We start from the raw sequence: 21,357 nt of genomic DNA, 5'->3' as shown, positions 1-21,357 counted from the left end.
ATCACAATGCACCAATTCACATTTATTTTAGGCTTCTTAGAACCATATTAACGTCTTCCTGTATTTTGTCAAAATGTCCTTGTTATTTTAATACACCCAATTAAGTGCCACAATCAAAATTTTAAAATTGTATTTTCAAGTAACATTTCAAAATTATTAACATACATGCTAAAAATAGATCTAGCAATGACTCGTACATCACTCCCCACCTCAGTAAGCCCCCTGCATTTTCTGTTTATCCCCCCCCCTTTTCTTCCCTGGCTATTTTCCTGAAGGACGTTTAGATCTTTATCATAAGACCACCATGGAAAAAACACTTTATCTGTTTTTGTTTCTTATTATCCTTATTACACATCTTTGAGAAAAGTCTGTTTCTCTTACCTCAGTTTCAATGAATACATTCAGTAGTTGCTGACCCAATTGCCATTGCAGATGGTTTTCTATAGGTAGATCCACTGTCTTTGTTTTGACCTTTGCCTTCTTTGCTTGTGGAGGCTGATCTCTATTCTTATCCTCCTTTGAACCTAGTTCACCAGTCTAGAAACATTAATAAAGCAATTATTAAAGTAGCTACTTAAATGTAAGGATTAAAAATGTCATCTCATAACACATCAACAAAGAATTCAAATTCATGTTTATTGTCACCTGACTGTGCAGATATACAACCAAATGAAACAAATTGCACAAATATGGGAAATAATTGACAGGCCTAGATAGAGTGGATGAGGACAGGATATTTCAAACAGTGGTAGAGTCTAGGACCAAAGGAACACTGCTTCAGCATACAAGGCTTTTCCTTTAGAATAGAAATAAGCATGCATTTCTTTAGCCAGATGGATTCTACATAAACACTGTCTAACAAGGTGCTGTGTCACAATCTATCAAAAACCTTGGAGCATTTTACTGTACTAAGGATACCAATAAGCATGAGATATTACCATTGGAAAGTGGGCATTTTAAAATGGTAAATTATGTGGTGACTTTTTTTGGAAAGAAAATTATGGGAAATTGCAAGAAATAGCCAAACGAAATGCTGACATTTCCTTTAACCTCCCCCCCACCCAACCCCGGATGCTGCTAAACCCGCTGAATTCCTCCAGCAGATTACTGCTTTAGATTTCAGTATCTGCAGTCTCTTTATTTAGCGATACAGCATGGATCAGTCCCTTCTGGCTCAATGAGCACACTGCTCAGCAATCCATCTACTTAACCCTAGCCTAATCACAGGATAATTTACAGTGACCAATTAACCTACTAATCAATGTCTTTGGAATGCTAGAGGAAACCTGAGCACCCAGAGGAAACCCATGGGCACATGGGAAGAACATACCAACCTTCTTACAAAGCACTCCGATATTGAACTCTGAGCTCTAATGCCCCAAGCTGTACTAGTGTCACAATAACTGCTACTGTACCATGGTGCCCTTGTGCCTCGAAGTCTTCGGTGTTCTCTAGGAAGACCCTCAGATCCAACCTTTTGTTAATAAAAAAAATTAAAGCTTAATCACAAAAATTACCTCCATTTCATCTAGTTCATTTTTCTGATTTTCTGCTGATCCTTGGGGATAATTGCCATCTCCATGTGATGGTTCTTCCTGCTGATCAACTTGCATTTTGCTCTGAAATGAACAACATCTGTTCACTGATCCATTTATTGAATGCAAAAACCACAAAATTTAGAATAACAAGTAATCCACCAGAGGAACACTGCAGGTCAAGCAGCATTTAGGGGGTGCTGCGAGGGCAGAAAAGAGATGAATTGTTGAAGTTTTTAGTTGAAACCCTGCAATGGGTCTCTATCTAAAATGTTGACAACTCCAGCCCTTACCCAACCCCTGCAGATGGTGCGCAACCTGCTGAGTTCCTCAGACAGATAGTTTGCTACTTCAGATTCCAGTATATGCAGTCTCTTGTGTCACCACATCCATTATGTGAGAAGAGAATTTTCACGTTGCATGACACAGGACACCATTTTGATAAGTGTACTGCAGCTGGCTTTCAACCTTGTAATCCATTCTCACCACATTTCCATCAACTCTGAAGAGTCTACCATAAGTGGGGATTTTAGAGTGGCCAATTAACCTACAAATTATATATCTCAGGGACATGTGAGGAAACCCACATGGTCACAGCAGTAAAATTCAAACTTCACATAGCACAACAGGTCAGGATTGTTGACGCTGCAAGGCTTGGGCTATGCTAACTGTGTCAAAACATCACCTCTTGTAATTTGGGCATAAAAACTTGGTCAATGGAGACAACTACAGAAGTGAGCACACATTTTAATATTGAAAACTCTAAGACATATCCTACCTCCCCTTGGTAGTGCATCATTTAACTCTCTCGAATTAACAGATCAACACTCAAGAGATGAAAATCATAAAAACATTATGTTTTCTTATACCTTTTAATCTTTGCTGTACAAAGAACAGGTAATAATAAAGCCACACCATAATGGAGAATACTTTGCTAACTGGCTCTATTTGCCAGTGGCATAATTGTACAAGAACCCAAGGAAGCATGAGTCATAAATTTTAGTATCACATTATAAAAGCCCATCAAGAACAAGACAATGAAAGAAAAATATACCTCTTCCTCTTTTAGATTTGCTTGGGATTGCTGATCTGTTTCCATTGGTACGTCATCTGTTTCTTCACACTTCTGTACTTCCACCAACGAGGCACTTGATACACTGAAGATTCCATGAATGCTAACTCGCACCTTCACCCTCACTCTAGAACTGGACCCATCAGTTTGAGGGACCACTTTCTGAATTGTAAAGCGACCTAAGTAGTATAGTAAATTAAAATAGTCTCTAGAAATGTGAACATCATTCATTACTCAAAACTTCATATTTATGAAATTTCCTGAATGTTTGATTTTTAATCCAGGGTGTACAAACTTCAGATCAGCATCCAATATTTTCTCGGGTTTGAATAACCATTTTCAAGTATGCATTTCTCTCACATTCAGGTTTATCTTCAACATTTAGGTGTATGACCATATAACCTGGATGGACTAACACCAAATATCTTTATTGCACAAAATGGCTGCAATTTCCACAGTTGTCTTTTCATGCAATTCAGTTTTTAGGATGGACTGGTGAGCAGTTTATGCAAGTTGAAACCAAAACCATATTTTTTGAGAAAGGAAATGAACCCAGTACTATTACAGGAATTCTGACTTCAGTCGATGTAAATGCTAAACCTTCTAACAAATAATAGTAGCATAAAACATTGTTTTCAATAGCTCCCAAAATCAGATTATTCAGGATCTTGAAAGCAGATGAAAGGTGTAATGAACCAAGGTTCGCTGGTCTTTCAGCAAACATTAGACATTAAAAATTTCAGTCATGCGCCTCATCATTCTTAAGGCCCACCAGTTCAAAAAGGAGATTTATTCTCGAGGAATTGGCCCGTGAAGCGGTCATTAGGCCTGTTGTAACTAGCTACCCTCCACCCTCCAGGTGAATTCTAGACATTTATTGCCCAGTCAACATCATTAAAACAAAGTATTACAATACTGTTGATAGGGGTGCACGTTGTTTAATTTTGACAGTGACAACAATTCTAAAGTTAACCTCACTGGCTACAAAACACTGATTTCCTGTAACAGTTGCCAAGTACAAATGTCCCTAAATCAAATCCATCAGAAGAATGCAATAAAAAAGTCTTTGTAGACCAACCCAATCCCTTTAACCTCAATAGTGAAGATGCCCATTAACTACAGAAAGAAGTCTATTCAAATGGCACAAAGGTTATTTTCAATATAAACGAGCATACAGGGAAATACTGCATCTCACCAATTTTGGGATCTGGATAAGGCAAGTCCTTGGGACAATTGTAAACTGCTTCAAGGTCAAAGGATTCTTTCCTGTAGAATGTGAGAACTTTGGAGAACGGCGCTGCATGGTTCTTGGGAAAGACTTCACAATCACTAAAGAGACATTAGAACAAAATTTCTGTATGATCTCACTATAAATGTATCAAACACCACATAAGTCATTCTCCACAGATTACTAACTGGAGACAAGCTGTGTGTAGCTAATACAGGAACATATGAAATTCTTTCTGTGATCATTAACAAAGTGCTTCTTTAAGTGCCCTTAAATTACTTCAAACTGCTACACATGCTTTTATGCAAACTTGGATGGTTATATCAGTGAACAGCTGACTCCACTGGTCTGGAATCATATCACAATGGTCAAAGACACAGATTCTTTCTACCACCAAACCCACACCCCTTGAGCTTTAAAGGTCACATTATTGATACTAGATCTGTTGTTTAATTCGTTAACTGAATTTAAATGTCATGGCACAATTTAAAATGATTTGTTCAGGTGTTCAACATAAATCTGCAATAGAACCATCTGCCACCATACCAACATGCACAAATGCATTCTAAATCTAGAGAATCTAGTTGTCTCATTCATTACTCCTTGCACGTTAGTTAAAGAAAGATCAAACTGAGCGCAACTCAGTATAGTTAACAATCTCATTCATTCAAAAAGTGACTAGGAAAAGGATTAGCGTCTGTGGCAAGGGAATTGTAACAGTTCCGATGATAGCCTTTGGCTTGCTGGTATTTAACTGGAAGGAGCTTCAACTTAAACTATAATTGGATAGTGAGCAAATAGACTGACGTTACAACATGCAACTCTGCAACTGCAAGAGTTGGATTACAAGCAAAATAGCCTATATATGGAACCTGACACATTTTCAAAAGTGACACTGGAGCAGGACAGAAAACTGAGGCAGATGAACTGGACGAGGAAAACGTCTTAAACAGCTCCAAAGAAAATGGTGCTGAGCAGAAAAAAAACTTAACTCGCTAGAGAAAAGCAGAACAAGCCAAGGGTAGACCATGAACAGAGGAAATGCAATTGACCATGTCTAAGGCTTCAGAGAGGTGGGAGGAAGATAGTAAGTACATCAGTTTCACAAAATTTATACTTTTGAATATGGTCCAACTGCTGCTGTGGCAGACAGAAATCTGACTGGATACTTTCAAAGCATGTAATAAGAAAGACGAACGCAGGTTTGAGAAAATAACACGTCCAGGGCCTTTGGAGAGGTTATAATTTATTAGAGTCTAATGGTATGTTTGGCATATCTGGGTGATAATAATGACTTTGAATGGTAGAACCACAATATCGGAGGAGAAGCAACAATTGGAACACACTCTCAGAAAGCCCAAGATACTCAACTGTTCACCATGAATATTGTCAAAGGATACTACGGCCCTTATTGACAAGATGAATTTGCACAAGACATTTTTAAGGCTAGTAAAAGAGGAACTAGATAATGTGCATTTGATGGGAAGCTGGCATTATGAGAGAAAAAAAAGCATGTGATCAAATCTTCCTCATTTTGATGATACCAACTCCTATAAGGATTGAGGATAGGTGGAGGACTATTGGTGCTAGAGAAAAAAAACTTGTATAGCTGGGAGTTATCACTATTCTGGAATGATCCTAGAAAGCAAAATCATTTTGGCACAAGAGGAAGGACAGATGGTGTTTATGCAGAAATCCTCTTACCTCCATAAAAGCAGAAATCTGCCATTTAAAAAGAAAAGTGCACAACTGCAGATTTTTCTCCCCCCACCCGCCCCCCACCACTATTTGAACTGCATCCTGTACGTGTCTCCTGGAACTAAAAAGCCAAGCTATGACTCCAAAATTAATGATAGCTTTTACAATAAGATTCAGTTGGCTTCAGCTGCCATCACAGGTGAGCCTTATACCATTTCATCTAGATTGTGATAAAAGAATCAAGGCAGTATTAGCATTTGACCACAAGTTACTAGCACATTTATTTCAAACTAAGCAATCTCAATCCCTGTACTGCTGTGTACCTACCCTCACTCCAACATTTGAATGCCATATATCATGATTCTTAAAAATTACAAAGGGAAATTGAATAGAATCCATCTTCAACTACTCTGATTCATGTGATCCAATTGATACAAATTGTTTATAGTTCAAAAATGTGAAATAAATGCTCACCCAAGACCTTCTTCAGCAGGTGAATTCCATCTCACAGATATTGGGAATGGAACCAAATCAGTGATAGAAAATTCCCTCACTTTAAAAGCAGGTGAAAGAATAGCACACTGGAAAAGTAAAAAAAGTGAAGCATGTTACCTCAGACAATTTTGATAAATAACTGAAATAATCCAGACATCTTAAGTGCAGGGGATACATTCAATGGTTTGAATAACAAAGTTATTGAGGTGCAAAACCCAAGAGTAGGTTCAAATTCAGGGCTTGGAGAATAGTATCCAGAGGACAAGATGGATCTCTATTGAGAGAGACGCAAGCATAATTCTACATTAACATTTTTCAGATGGGGTTGCTTATGTTTTCATCATTGGCATTTGGCTAAACAAAGATGATATTTGAGATAGGCCTGTGAAAATGCAAAGTATATTAAAATCACAACTAATAAACTTAAGGAAAGGTTACTTTTGCTCTGTAGTCTTTTTCTATTGGTCTAGGAATGGTTTCTTGAACATATTCCCATGTAAAAGCTGACACTTTGGGGCACTAAATTTGTAACGTCAAACATCTGCCATGAATTTTATAACTTGCTGAATTTTCTTAAATTTTACAGATTTAATCAGTTTAAAGCTGAAGCAGTTCTGCTACACCACAAGTCATACCAATAAATTTATTTCCCCTTTGGTTGGTCTCACTCAGCAAGCTGAGAAGGTGACAAACAAGTGGAATAGAACTTTTCAAAAAAACAAAAAACTTTTTGGCTATGATAAACCACCCTTCCCCCATTAAAGCAACTGGAATGGGGGAATCACCTCCAACAGTTATGCTGCTAACTAAAGCAAGCTCGTTAACAATTAGCAATTAAAAGACAACAGGGAGCTGTGGGGGTGAGGGGAGAAAGAAAGGGTTAAGAAAAAACTTCCAGCTCCACTGTGTTAAAGATCAGACACAAATAAAGAGTATCACAGGTTTAAGCAATAATCCCACTGCCAGTTAATACAATATACTAAAATATTAAACTATCTACAGAAATTTTATTATTGCATAACAGAAAGTAGAGTTATCTGCCTTTCCAATTCCTTCTTTCCAATCAATACATCCAAAAGAACACTAATTATAACTAAAAATCGTGTGTTGATGCATTGTACAAACAGAGCATGAGCATGATCATTTAATTGATGATTTTTCCACAGCAAAATAATGAGATGACCTTTATCAAGGGCGAATGGCAAGCCACACACTGTGCTTCAGAACACATGCAGAATAAACTTTTTACCTGCAAAGCACAACCACGAGCTACAGCTTCATCTGCATTTAAGGTTGTACTGAGGGCTTTCCCAAAGAATTTAGTGATTCGCTCTTTGATGGCAGGGATACGAGTTGCTCCACCCACAATCTCAACAGCATAAATATCCTCTCGTTTCAGCTCTACAGGAAGGAGAAATATTTGTTACTGAAGGATTACGGTAGCATCTTTATATTGATTTGAGTACATGAGGTGAGAGACAAAGGCATGTTCCATCATGAAATAAAGCCGTTTCAGATTGCTTAATACTAAAACTCAAGTGACGTATCTGTTGTAAGTAGCACTATGAAATTCCAGTATTCATATTTCAAGAGTAATATCTAAAATTATACATGCATTATTGTGAAAATCATGAAAGGAAAGGCGCTCTATTACTTTGAGTCTCCTTTTATTTAAATGAACATTTTTATTACGCAAACATTCTCAGTGAATAACTTCAAAGTATGGTATTCAAGTCAGAATTCATTACCTAATAATAAGATGAAAGGATCCCACATAAAATGATCAAGAAACAAAACCAGAAAGATGAAAAAAACTCCACCTTCCTCAGTCTAATAATTGAAGGAATCACACCTTAAATGAGATCTATGACAAAAGTCAGATAATTTTACTGCACAAATATCAGAGTTTAATCATAGGTTAATCTAAATTGGATAAATATTACAAGAATGTAAAAACAGCTGGAACAGATTAAGGAATTCAGATCAAATTTGAAGAATGTTGTAATAAGGAGACAATCTTTAGTTCATTTGTCATGATACTTTAACCATATAATTTGAAATAAGTTAAAATGCAAACAAACAAAAATAAACCAATTGAAATATAAGACTCACTCGTCTGCTCCATGAGACTACGAAGAGGAGACTCCACTCGGGACCAAAGCGAACCGCACATCTCTTCAAACTGGCTCCTTTAAACATTTCAAAGTAAAAATCAAGCGTTTGAAACTTCGGTCCAAATGTAAGATGCCTATCCATGAACTTTTAAAAGATAAACTGGACAACAATATACTTTGATTTTTAAATTTATAGTCATAAAGACTGTATTTTGCAAATTTCTAATGAAACACCCCAATATTCTATGTACAATAGAGTAGAAAAATTGAATGTATCAAACTGATAAATCCCCAATTATATATCAAATTAGCTTGACCCTTCAATGCAAAATTTGCTCTTCTGACATTGAACTCAAAAAGGATAAGTAAGCAACAATGTCACATTTCCCAAATACTCTAATGCATTCCCAATCCTTTGTCATGGAACCCAGACACAACATTGTGGAAATATTTTCACATGGATTGCTGTGATATATTATCACCTTTTCATAAGCTATCAGCAATAGCTAATAAATATTAGCCGTGCCAATAATCCTCAGATTTCAAAGAATGATATAAACCTTGGGATTTGGCATTAGTATTATGGCAAATAGTGACAGAACACTCAGTTTGCCTTTCTATGATGGTAATATAGATTAATAAACAATTACAAAAATTTACTAGCAGTTTTGGGGAAAACAAAGCATCTTCTGATTTCTTACACCAACCATACGGTATATTAAATCATGAGATTAGTTTCATAAGTTTTGGGAAAACAGACAAATGTGTACATTTTAAAACATAGTGGAACTTTGATCCACCGAAAGATCATTCACCCTTCAAATCAGGCCATAAGGCTATCCAACAGCCCTTAAGTGAGCCATTAGGTCCTGCTGAAACTCTGACATTTTGAAGCAGTACCTTTTGAAAAGCAGAGTGGCATGGGACAGCTGCCAGCTAAGCCAAGCTGCTGATTCATTCCCTATTTTGAGTTTTACATAGCTGCTGATGTCATGACTCTGTTATCTGTCATAGTTTTCCAAGTGTGCACAGTATTCACTGCAAACAGTTCTGTCTACAAACATACATCCAGAAACTCTGATTTATATCAGCACAATTTTGTTGCAACATTAAATTTGCTAACTACACAACTGTCAAACAGGAAATGATCTGCTCAGTTATAATGATTGGTCTTGCGATGCTCTCCAATTTGGAAGCGAGCAAGTCAGGAGAAAGCAGACATATTTAGCATGGATCAATAACATTTTAAATATCAAGCAATTCATCCATCTACTCATGAAGATGGACGAACATTTTACTCAACAAAAAGAAAAATTCTGACTTTCAGGTAATTAAAGGGAAGTAGCTAGTTTCTTCTCTACTTAATTCCAGACTTTACAAAAACTTTACACAAACTTTACACAGGCTTTTGTTCAACAAATGTTCTTTGAAAGAAAATAGAAAATTTTAAAAAATGCAAAGGTATCTGTGCTATGCTTTCATGTTTGGGTCAGATCATATGAGAATCTTTGGGGCCATCTATCACCAGTAAAACATTTGCAGTTTTAGGTTACTATACCTCAGCTGCACAACTAAATGCCAGAAGGGGAAAAAAATTACTGTTTTTCTGTCCTGCTTATCACATAAAATTCATATATAAATTTTATTGGATTTCAGAACAGTGAGACACCAAGGAGTGTATTTAGATCACACGGCATTACTGCTTTTAGTACATTTTAACTTGCAGAAACGCTATTTGTAGTCCACTGTGTTCTCTACTGCAGTGTGTGTGTTCATTCCAGTTACTGTAGCTATTATAAACTCTAAAGAATGAGAATCCTGAAACCAACATTATTTTGTACCTGTTTAATACTCCAGAAACATCAATGTCATTCATGAAACACTCAATATTCAATGGTAAGTCCGATGCATTGGCACTCATTAGTTTCTTCAGCTTTTCGCATTCCTGGGAAAGCCGGATTACAGCTCGAATCTTTGATTTAACATCTAGTTTGTATTTTTTACTGAATTCTTCACAGAAGTGATTTACTAAAATCTCATCAAAGTTTCTTCCACCCAAGTAGGGGTCATAAGCAGTAGCAAGGACCTAGGATAACACAAACCTACAGTTAAATGGCAAGGGAACAAAAGCTACAAATTCCAAAATAAAAGCACGTTATTTTTGCAGACACTCTCTAACCAACAGTATATGAATAATCTAAAAAGTTAAGAGTTGTAGTGGCAGGACAACATGCTTGGATCACTGACAGATCTGCATATTATTTTGTCTACAACTACAAATGAACTTCCTTACCTCTGTGGCCATTCTTTAGTGTACCATTTTTGGTACGCTAAAGGGCCCTTCTGCCAATTCTGTACCAACCATGATGCCAATTGAAACAATTGCTTCTACTTCCTACCTGTTGAAATACTTCTTAAACGTTGCTATGGTATCTAGTTTAACCATTTTCTCTAGCAGCAAGGTCTAGGCATTTACCATTCAATGGGTTTGAAACAAAAACTTGCCTCATAAATCTCCTTTAAGCTTCTCCTCCTCTTACCTCAAAGGTGTTCCCTCCTGTAATTAACAAAGAAGGAAGCTATCTCACCCATTGCATCTGTTCCAAATGTTAAGAGCTACGCTACTTAATTCTACCTTGTAGCACTTGATCCACTGCCACTCCTAAATGCTATTTAAATGTGATGGAGGTTTGTAAATCTCTTATCATGGAAAGAATTCCAGGTCTTATGTACGCTCTAGGGAAAAAACATTAATTACTTTTAACTTAAGCCACAAAGTTTCTCGCTATCCTGCTCAAGGAAATAGGCCCTCACAATTTACCTCATTCAGGCTTCTCAATATAGCTTTAGATCAAGTAAATTTGGATATTGAGTAAACATTTTGTTAATGAAGAATCATTATTTAAGGGATAATTGCTTCTTGCTCTAGCTGCCATTTGAGTCTAATGTTCAAATTGCATATTGTAAATTAGACTGCAATGTATTGGAGATTTTTGCTCTCTACATTTTTAATTCAATGACATTCAGGGTCTGTACAATTTTTCTAAGCATACCAACTATACAAAGTAATTTGGGGAAGATGAGCTGCAAAGCAATAAGCAGCTAAGTTGAGTGGGTAAGCAAATAGCAGATCAAGTACATGGAAATCAGAAGTTGCCCACTTTAGCAGGAAGAACAGAGAAGCAGATTTTGAATTCAAGACCCCTAAAGTTTAATATTCAAAGGAATTTTGGTATCCTGTATAGAAATCGCGGAGTTAACCTATAGATGCAGCAAGTAGAAAAACATACATGTTAGTTTATACTGCAAAGTCTACATGACTGCCCATTATTTTGCTTCCTTATCCAATAAATGACAGTTGCCAGGAGGGACTGCAACAAAGACCTTATCCTGGGCTATGCTTCGGTAAGAGAAGTGAATGGATCTTGTACTGTGGAGTTTAGAAGAATGAAGAGGTAATATCATCAAAATGTACTTGAAGTACTCAATATGATAGAAATGCAGATAAAAGAGAAGAGTCAAGTTATACAGTCTACATTAGATTGCCCAAAAACAATCATGGTATATAAATAATTTCTGGTTCTCATTTACTGACTCAGGAGTCATTACAATTTGAGCAACTTGATACTTACATGGCTACTGCATGTAGCCAGCAAAATTTGTGATTTTGAGTGGCTGATCACCTCTGTTGTGGGGAAATATTGTTCACAATAGTGCTATATAAAGCCATTGTTGATTTCATTCCATTTTGACATTGGAAGTTCAAGACAATTGGTGCATAATCCATTCTTTAAGGAAAAGGCCATCCAGACATGCACTCAAAAGGGAGAAGAAGCAAACTGCTATGGCATTCACTCCTCAAAATATAATCCTAAGAATTGGACACAATGCCACAAGAAACTAATAAACCTTAGAGGCAGGCAAATTCAACAAATATCTTCAAATGCCATAATCCACCAGATGTATCACTTCATTGTACATCATATCATATCCTCACCATTGATGTGCCGATGATCACTCTCAAGGCACATGGTCACTTGACCATTGACAAGATCAAGCAACTTTTCTCCATTCTCCAGATTCTCATCCAGACTTTTTTCTACATTACCAACTACTCACCTATGACATCCCCCATATACAAAATACTTTTTTTCTCTGCAAGTTGACGCAAAGCTGAAGGAAGTTCAGCTAAGCAGCAGAGGACAAGCACAATTGCATCACATTACTGCCAGGAAGAGATAATGTTCACACTTAGGACTTGGCACTCTCAAGGTCAAACCCTGCTATGAGGCTGAGATGATTGAATATTACAATACTCTCATAACTAATCCTCTGCTGCTCATCTCACTCACCACCATAATATCTTTGCTTTAAACACTGATGTTGTCAGTAATCTCACCAAACACAATGGCCTTTTACTTTGATAGCTTTAAACTACAAATAGACAAGCAGCAGCAAACAAAAACAGAACAGACATCTCTCAACTCTCAAATGGAGTTGATAGGAACATGGAGAGATACAATTTATTGTGAATCACTTGGTGAATTAAGACCAGGTCTAAGAGGTAAATCAGGAGGGCAAAAAAGCATGAGATGGATTTGGCAGGTAGGATTAAAGATAATCCCAAGAAGTTCTTCAATTATTTCAACTAAAAAGGTTAACTAGGGAGAAACTAGGTTATCAGGGCCCCCTATGCATGGAGTTGAAGTTTTTAAAATTGTGTTTACTAAAATGAATATCCTGGATGCCAAAGAAATGAAGCTAATAAGTAGTAAGGTCTTGGGTCATATGTATAAGGAAGGAGATATTTGCAGCTCTGAAGCACATTAAGATGGGCAAATCCCCAGGATCAGGCTAAGTGCTCTCCCAGACATTATGGGAGGCCAGAGAAGTAAATGTGTTAGCTTTTATAGAAGTATTTGCTTATCTTAGCCACTGGCAAAGTTCCAGAAGACTGGAGGGTGGCTAACATAGTTCCATAATTAAAGGGTTACAAGGATAGGCCAGGGAACTATAGGACGGTGACCCTGACTTCAGTTGTAGGGAAGTTACTGGAGGGAATCTTTTTCCCTGGAATGCAGAAGAATGAGGTATGAACTTTATATAATCATAAGGAGTATAGATAAGGTTGAACTTGGATAAGTATGTGCAGGGAGGGGCCTTAAGGGTTATGGACCAAACTGAGGCAACAAGGATTAGCAGGGCAGATGCTGTGGTTAGCATGGACCATTAGGATGAAGGACCCGTTTCCATCCTGTATTACTCTATGACTCAGAGAAGAGTTAGTGTAAATGGACACATGGTATTTTGCTACTTGTTGTATCACTATAAAGAAACTTCAATCAATTTTACACTTGGCAATTAGATCATATGCTAACACTATTATTAAGGAAGGGCAGTAAATGTGACAATGCTGATAACTTTAATGAGTAAAAATAGAACAGTATGCAATTTTGAATACAAATGACAGGTGAGAGAAATTGACATCAAGGACAAATCAGTACCAACAGCAAATATGTAGCCTTGCAGCTAGTTTACAATATACATTAAGTTTGCATTTAAGAAGACTACAGAAGACTCAGATGAGTGAGGAACAGCACAGAAGAAATATTAAAAGAAAGCCAATATAATGGAAAGTGGACTGGGCAATAAGGGGAGTGCTGAATTCCAAATGATTAATATTGAAATCTCAGTGTTAATACTAACACTGATAAGTGTCCAAGAAACTTCCAAAAATCTACCAGCATTCCAGTAATATGCTGAGATTGTTTGCTCCAGCGGAGTCAGAGAACTTCAGAGAAGCTTAAATCTACAGTAATCTTTCAGGACAACAGCATTTATTTAGTTTCTCAGCTTAAGCAGTTTTCATTGAAGACATCCTTAACAAAGAGGTCCTAGAAATATCATGCATCTTTGTTTATTTTCCAAAATTCTAATGACTGAAACAGTTTCAAAAGATTAAATAGTAGCTAAATGTAACCCGGTGATTTAAAGAGCTGGAGAATCAAGGGAGCTAAACATTGGTTAGCCTGATATTGGTAGTATGGAAAATATCAGTCTATTATAAAAGGTAACAGCAAAACATACAGAAAACATCTACCATGATTGAACAAATTCAACATAGACTTATGAAAGGGAAATCATACATTTTGATGAAGTAACTAGCACAATAAATGGAGAGACAAACAGTGGGTATTTTGTGTGTGTGACAATGGATTTTGGACTTCCAGATATTTTTGGTAAGATCTGACATAACAGATTAGTGTGCAAAATTAAAGCACATGGAATTGGATGTTAAAATACTGACATGGAGAGAGAATTGGCTGGCAGACAGGAAACCAGGAATTTAACCACATTGAAACTATTGGAATTGTTTCAGAGTCATTGGAACTTCAGAAAATTAACTAAGCTGAGGGATCTCACCTGGTACTTTAACACTACCTCTTTGGTTAAGAAAGTACAGCAGCATCTCCACTTCCTGAGACTGCAGAAAGTGAGGCTCTGGCCCCTCCCCCTCCCGATTCTAACCAATATTTACAGGAGCACCATCAAGAGTGTCCTGACCAGCTGCATCACCATCTGCTACAGGAATTGTAGGCATCTAACTGCATGTCCCTACAAAGGATTGAGAATACTGTTGAGAGAATCACTGGGGTCTTTTCCATCAGGAGATATTTATCAGGAGTGCTGTGTACTCAGGGTCTCTAGCATTGTCAATAATTTCACCCATTTGTTCAACAATCACTTTGACCCCCAACCATCAAATAGGAGGTACAGCAGTATTAAGACAAGAACTATTAGGATGGGAAACAGCTTCTTCCCTCAGGCCATAAGACTACTGATCTTACTGCCATCACCCAGGTTTCGTCAGGCATGAAGCAACAGTAACATTATACTGTTTATTCTTTAATTTGTAATGCAAAAACACCTTATCATTTGTTAATTTACTGGTGGTAATATTACTTTATTTGTTATGTGTGTGAGTTATATGCACTGTGTTGTGCACCTCGGTCTGGAGGAACGTTGTTTCATTTATGTATGGTTGAATGACAAAAAACTAACTTTCCACTGCTAGAGGCATTGAGCGCTGAAGCAAGGGTGTCTTATTGCAAACATAAAATACAATGGCAAATCCTTTCCAAGTGACAGAATCATTTCTGAGGGATTCAATGTTTGGATCCAGCTAGCCACAACTTATATTAATGATTTAGATGAGAAAATTAAAAGTTACATGGAACTTATGGACAAAAGGATGCAGACAGGGTACAGAGTAGTGTTATCAGGTTGACCAAGTGCATTGCAGGGCAGGTACAACATATTCTAGACAAATAAAAAAGCACAATTAAAAAAGGTAGAATATTTGAGTTGTAAAAGTTTAGGAAAAGGGGAAACAGTGATGTATGGGTGCCCTTGTGCACCAGCTAATGAAATTACACAAAAGGCAATTCAGGCAAATGGTATGCTGGGTTTCACTGCTAAAGGCATTGAGCGCTGAAGCAAGGGTGTCTTATTGCAAACATAAAATACAATGGCAAAGCCTTGCGATTTGTGCTATTTTTATCTTCTTAACAAAAGAAATATGTTCTTGTTGTGAAAGCAGTGCAATGAAAATTCACCTGACAAATTTCTGGGATGAAATCATCAGGGTACAAAGAGACTTGGTTATATTTCTGAAATTTTGGAAGGATGACAGTATTATCTCACAAAAATTTTAATAGATCTATACAGACTAGATGCAAGATGTTCCCAGTGTTGGAGTGTGTCCAAGATGAGAGGCCACAGGCTAAGGGATAAGCTATTTAAAGAACCTGAGATGAGTTGCCTATAACCAAAACAAAGAGGTACAAGTTCAATTTTCTACTACAGAAGGTGGCTGAGGCTAAACTATTAAATACAATCAAAAAGTTTGACACAAAACAGGGACACAGAAAAACAAAGAACAGGTTAATGATTTTAGATGATCAGCCATAATCACATTGAATGGTAGAGTTAGCATTTCTACAATATTTTTTTAAAACATAAAAAAAATTCATTTTTCTGCCGAGGTTCAGGCAACAGAAGTGTTCCCAGTACTCTGAAGGTACACACCTTTCTGCAGAGAGCTATTCCTTCTTCTAAAAGTGTGGTCTGCCTTACTTAATTCTATTTTCCATCTTTAGTCATTCCTGATTCGTAAAGGTTACAGGAAGGAGGCAGGAGAATGGAATTCAGAGAGATAATAAATCAGCTCTGATGGAGTGGCAGAGAAGACTTGATGGGCTGAATGGCCTAATTCTAGTCCTATGCCTTATTGTTTTATTGTGCCATCCTTTAAGACTAACAAAAACAATATATTTTGGGTGTCTGAAGTTTGTGGCTAGTAACTAGTCCAAGAGCTTCTAGTAATTTTATATAGTCAAGAGGGTTCTGCTAGCTGGGATGTGCGGCCATTCTCAACATGCAGTTCTGCAAAATTACCTTACCATACTTAAAATGCTAAAGTAGGTGAATACAGCTATTGAAACTGTAGTTCAGCATTTATTGTTATCGTGCTTAAAATGTATGAAAGTATTGTGGCAGGGAAATGAGATTTCCTGAGACACTCTCTGCGATGAGAATAAAGTCTTTTTTATTTCCCAACTACAGCTTCTGTGTGGCTCAATTTAGTCAATCACATCAGTAAATAAAAACTAAAAATGAAAAAGGTTTTAATGCTTTTAAGGTATAATGAGTGGAACAGGAAGCAATGACCAAAAAGTAAAACTGGTAGACTCTGGAAAAATTTTTATATATTAACATATTTGCAATCTAAACCAAGAACTACATTCAGCCTTATTTACTTTAAAAGTTGCTGATTATTTTTGAGACCAAACACAAAAGGAATAAGCATTTATTTCTCCATTACCAACATTCAATTCCATATCAGGTTTATAAACATTTACACTGCTTGTATCACTATAGAGTCAGAAAGTCAGACTACACGTGAGTGAATATTGCTTTCCCTTACCTTTAGTTTACCTTTATTGAATGCACAAACAGAAACCTGAAATGCCGAATGTCCCAAATCAACAAAAACAACATTCCTTGGCTTCTCTTCGGGGGCTGGTAGATCTTGTTTATATATCCCATATGCGAGTGCAACTGCAAATCAATCAACAGGTGTAACTACAAAATGCTCCAGAGTGCCAATTTTAATTAACAGTAGGATAGATCAACACAATTTGGACAAAATAATTAAAGCACAAAAGTCATTAACCAAAAAGCTTATTTAGATGTTGACATTTTCTCCTTTACCCTTTTCTCATTATGTCAAATGCCAGGGTTTTAGACCAACATACCCTAGGCATAATACCAGACTATGGAAGAAAAGGGAATCCCTGATATATGGATTAATGGGCCTTTCCAGAAACAGTATTGACAGGTGGATACTATGGAAAACCATGGGTATATCAGCAGGAATCCACAACTCTCAAAGGAATCATTCTTGTAAAATTTGATTCAAATGGACTTTTATTCTCAAAGTTCATCCTCTTTAAGTAATTTTATTCGCCATTGTGTACCCTTATCTAAATTTAAATTCAGTATTTCTAGGAACTGATCAACTAAGACCCTCATTCCTTTTTCCTAAAGTATCCTACATTCAATAATTTACTACTACCCTTAAAGTATCAAAGTTCCTGGGGATTGATGTCCAGCAAAATATGAAATCATATGAAACTAGCCAACATTTTCACTAATATGGTGATACTGGATAAACTTCTGAGGACAGCATTACATTTTTGCCATTATCAGGGTATAGAAAGATCCAAAAGAATAACATCCTAGTGACAAATTCCCTTCCTTGTCTTTCATTACAGAAATAGGCGATGAGAGAAAAGAAACTAAGTTGAGATAAATTGAATAGTACCTCAAAAGGCAGTAATCTCAGGATTACATGCTGTATCACATGGTGATGAATATAGTAAAAGACAAAAGGGCTAGATGAATGAATATTGAAAAGTGGTGGAAGAGAGTGCAATTTAGATTGCCAGCACGGTGGAATGGTACTGGAGAACAAATAATTTGTACAGACATGTTAGCTTAGACCCAACCAGGACCAGATCAGACACGTTTGCGAGTGTTACTAGAGATGGTTTAAACCAGGAAGGATGGAGAATGTGAAATTAAGCAGAGTGACATGGAAGAGAAGAACAAGGACAGAAATAAAAGAACAGTAGAATAAAGAATGAGATGCAATTACAGCCATGATACAACAAAAATAATAAAAATGAACAATTTCTTCCAGTAATTTTCCCTCCACCCTCTTCTTTCATTCCCTATTCTGGCTGCCCTCTCACCTCCTCTCTTCTCCTCACCTGCCTTTCACCTCCCACTGATGCACCTCCTCCTTCCCTTTCTCCCATGGCCCATTCTCCCCTCATATCAAATTCCTTCTTCTCTAGTCTTTGCCTTTTCCACATCACCTCCCTGCTTCTTTACTTCCTCTCCCACCCACTTGGCTTCACCTATCACTTTCTCACTTGCACTCCTTCCCCTCCCCCAAATTCTTTCTCTGGCTTCTTCCTCCTTCCTCTCCAATCCTATTGAAGGATCTCAGCCTGAAGCGTCAGCTGTTTATTCTTTTCCATAGATGCTGCCGGACCTGAGCTTCTCCAGCATTGTGTGTGTGCTGCATTAAATATTCCAAACTGCTATTCATAGGGAGCTATACAAGAGCTCTGAAAAGCAATCCTTTTAACCAAGAACATTAAATAATTCTTATTCTTTGTGAAATTCTGTTGTTTAGCAATTACTGCATATAATACAGGCAAACCCTGGAATACAGCTGTTCAGTTAACAGAAATTCATCCTTACAGAAGTCACATCACTATACAAAGATTCAAGACAAGGCATAAAATTCACTCATAGAATTTTGAAAAGTATTCCCAAAACATAATATTCCAATTTTGCTTCTTAACATATGCACAGATGAAACTGAAAATTCTGACACAAACCATTTTAAGACCATAAGATACAGGAGCAGAATTAGGCCATCTGGCCCATTGAGTCTGCTCTGCCATTTCATCATGGTTGATCCAATTTTCCTTTCAGCCTCAATCTCCTGCCTCCTCCCCATATCCCTTCATGCCCCGACCAATCAAGAATCTATCAACCTCTGCCTTTAATATACATTAACACTGGGTCCCCACAGCTGCCTGTGGCAAAGAATTCCATAGATTCACCACCGTCTGCCTAAAGAAATCACTCATCTCCATTCTAAAAGGATGCTGCTTTTTTCTGAGGCGTGTCCTCATTTCTTAAGACTATCCCACCATAGGAAATATCCTCTCCACATCGACTCTATCGAGGAACACAACTCCTTCCCTCCACAATTAGAGCAAGGCTGCCTGTAGTCACATTTCAAAAAGCAATTGAGCACGAAGTATTTTATTTCTGCTTAAAATACATTTACAAAGTTTTACCAAAATTTAAATTATTACTCTATATTCACTAATATGTGTGCAAGTTACAATGAGTTAATACTCATTGTGCTGACCAGGCTAAAATCTTATCTGCACTAAAACAGAACAGTATACTTTGTTTTCCTTTCACACTGCAACAATGTATTTATACTATTCCAAAGATTGATTCCTAGAATACAAATAAACTAATAAGCTCAAACAGTAATTACCTGAAGTGGTTTCGTTAATGAGTCGCAAACAGTTGAGTCCTGCAATCTGAGCAGCATCCATTACTGACCGCCTTTCAGCATCTGTGTAGAAACATGGGACCTGTACAAAATAGTACACTAATGAATGGAAATCCCATGGCCAATGAAGATAAAATTAAAAGGCTCAATTTAAAATTACACATAAATGCACAAAAATCAGCAACACTTCAATTACTTACTGATATCACACAATCCATGACTGGTTTCTTTAGCGCAGCTTCGGCCGTCTCTTTCAGTTTTGTCAGCAACATTCCTGTAACTTGTTCTACACTAAAATTTCGTTCTTCTTCCATGTACGAAACCTTTCAAAAATTGTATGCAAAGGTAGTGCATTAAAATCCTATTTGGAAAAATACACCCTGAATCAAAACATTTGTCAATCACAAAGACATTTATTTAAAACTTCATAATGGCAAAGAAAAATAAGTGATAGCAAGGATGCAAGGTCTTCCACCTGTACAGTGTCATTGGACATACTGGGAACATACCAACTCCAGTTAAATGCCTTTAAAAAATAATCAATCCAGTAAACATTGGAGGAATTTTGATTCTATACCAGGACGTTAAGACAAGGCAGAATAAAATTAAAATTCCAATCCACATTCTCAAATTTCAATAATCATGAGCACAACATAAAATTGTATATGTACTAGGTAACTTTAGTTTCTCACTTCCATCCTATTGGCAAAGCATGCATTCGTAAGTAGATTTTGAACAAGGAGTATAGTGACACCAACCTTAACTCCTGTTGCACCATTTGACATCTGAACAAGGTCGTATGCAAGTTTGGATTGCTCACTTCTTACAAATGGGTCTGTAAAAGCCCGTCCATGGAGCCGTTTAAATCCCTGTAGAGTATTTTTGACATTTGACAGCACCTACAAACCAAAAGTTAAAATTTAATTATCAATATCTAAACACCATGTATTGGATTTTGATGAGCAAGACCATCATTGTAGAAGCAGATCAGTTGAACTTATAGCAATAAACAATCTACCGGAAGAATTCAGCACGTCAAGCAGCTTCTGTCGGAGGAAAGGCCGGTCAACTTTTTTGTGTATTCCTGAAGATCTTAGTGGTCAAGAACACCTTTGACCTAACTGGCAAGCCCTTGGATTTGCTAGAGCATTATTACGACAAAATTGTGTCACTTGAAAGCCAGAACAAGTGCTTCACTCAAATCTGCAGAGAGCACCTTTGACTCATGATAAAGCTGAAACAATGGTTTTACCACCAAAGTGACCAAAAACACAAGGATAAAGGTCTGAAGTTCCAAGGAAAATTGTTGGTCCAATTTTTTTTCTAAGTTTGAAGTTTACTTTACACAAAATACAATTTGCAAATCTTATCCAATTCTTATATTACATCATAAAGTTTGCTTAAAACACAATTTATCAGTTTGCTGAAAATAAATAATTGGATGCCAGAAGACTAAACTGATTGCTGAAAATATTGCATAGCAGTAGAATCAGCATTTTAGGTTGACAACTTTTCATCAGAATTACTAAATAAAATGGTTATTAAGC

At 36.9% G+C, this 21,357-nt stretch overlaps 1 protein-coding gene across 1 annotated transcript in view; it reads right to left on the bottom strand.

Annotated features, from left to right (window-relative positions):
* Positions 1 to 21,357, bottom strand: part of LOC140200523 (heat shock 70 kDa protein 4-like) — a 38,806-nt gene that overhangs the window by 13,053 nt on the left and 4,396 nt on the right. The window contains exons 3-14 of the mRNA XM_072263988.1: positions 20,569 to 20,709; positions 20,011 to 20,133; positions 19,793 to 19,892; positions 17,129 to 17,262; positions 9,984 to 10,228; positions 8,141 to 8,217; positions 7,278 to 7,429; positions 6,008 to 6,114; positions 3,803 to 3,936; positions 2,590 to 2,786; positions 1,518 to 1,619; positions 382 to 537 (exon numbers count right to left, since the gene is read on the bottom strand). Coding sequence (XP_072120089.1) covers positions 382 to 537; positions 1,518 to 1,619; positions 2,590 to 2,786; positions 3,803 to 3,936; positions 6,008 to 6,114; positions 7,278 to 7,429; positions 8,141 to 8,217; positions 9,984 to 10,228; positions 17,129 to 17,262; positions 19,793 to 19,892; positions 20,011 to 20,133; positions 20,569 to 20,709 — 1,668 coding nt within the window. The remainder of the gene's footprint in view (positions 1 to 381; positions 538 to 1,517; positions 1,620 to 2,589; positions 2,787 to 3,802; positions 3,937 to 6,007; positions 6,115 to 7,277; positions 7,430 to 8,140; positions 8,218 to 9,983; positions 10,229 to 17,128; positions 17,263 to 19,792; positions 19,893 to 20,010; positions 20,134 to 20,568; positions 20,710 to 21,357) is intronic.

This window comes from Mobula birostris, chromosome 7 (assembly GCF_030028105.1).
Source record: "Mobula birostris isolate sMobBir1 chromosome 7, sMobBir1.hap1, whole genome shotgun sequence".
NCBI lineage: Eukaryota > Metazoa > Chordata > Chondrichthyes > Myliobatiformes > Myliobatidae > Mobula > Mobula birostris.
Note: the sequence above shows the minus strand (reverse complement) of the source record. Positions and strands in the feature narration are given on the sequence as shown.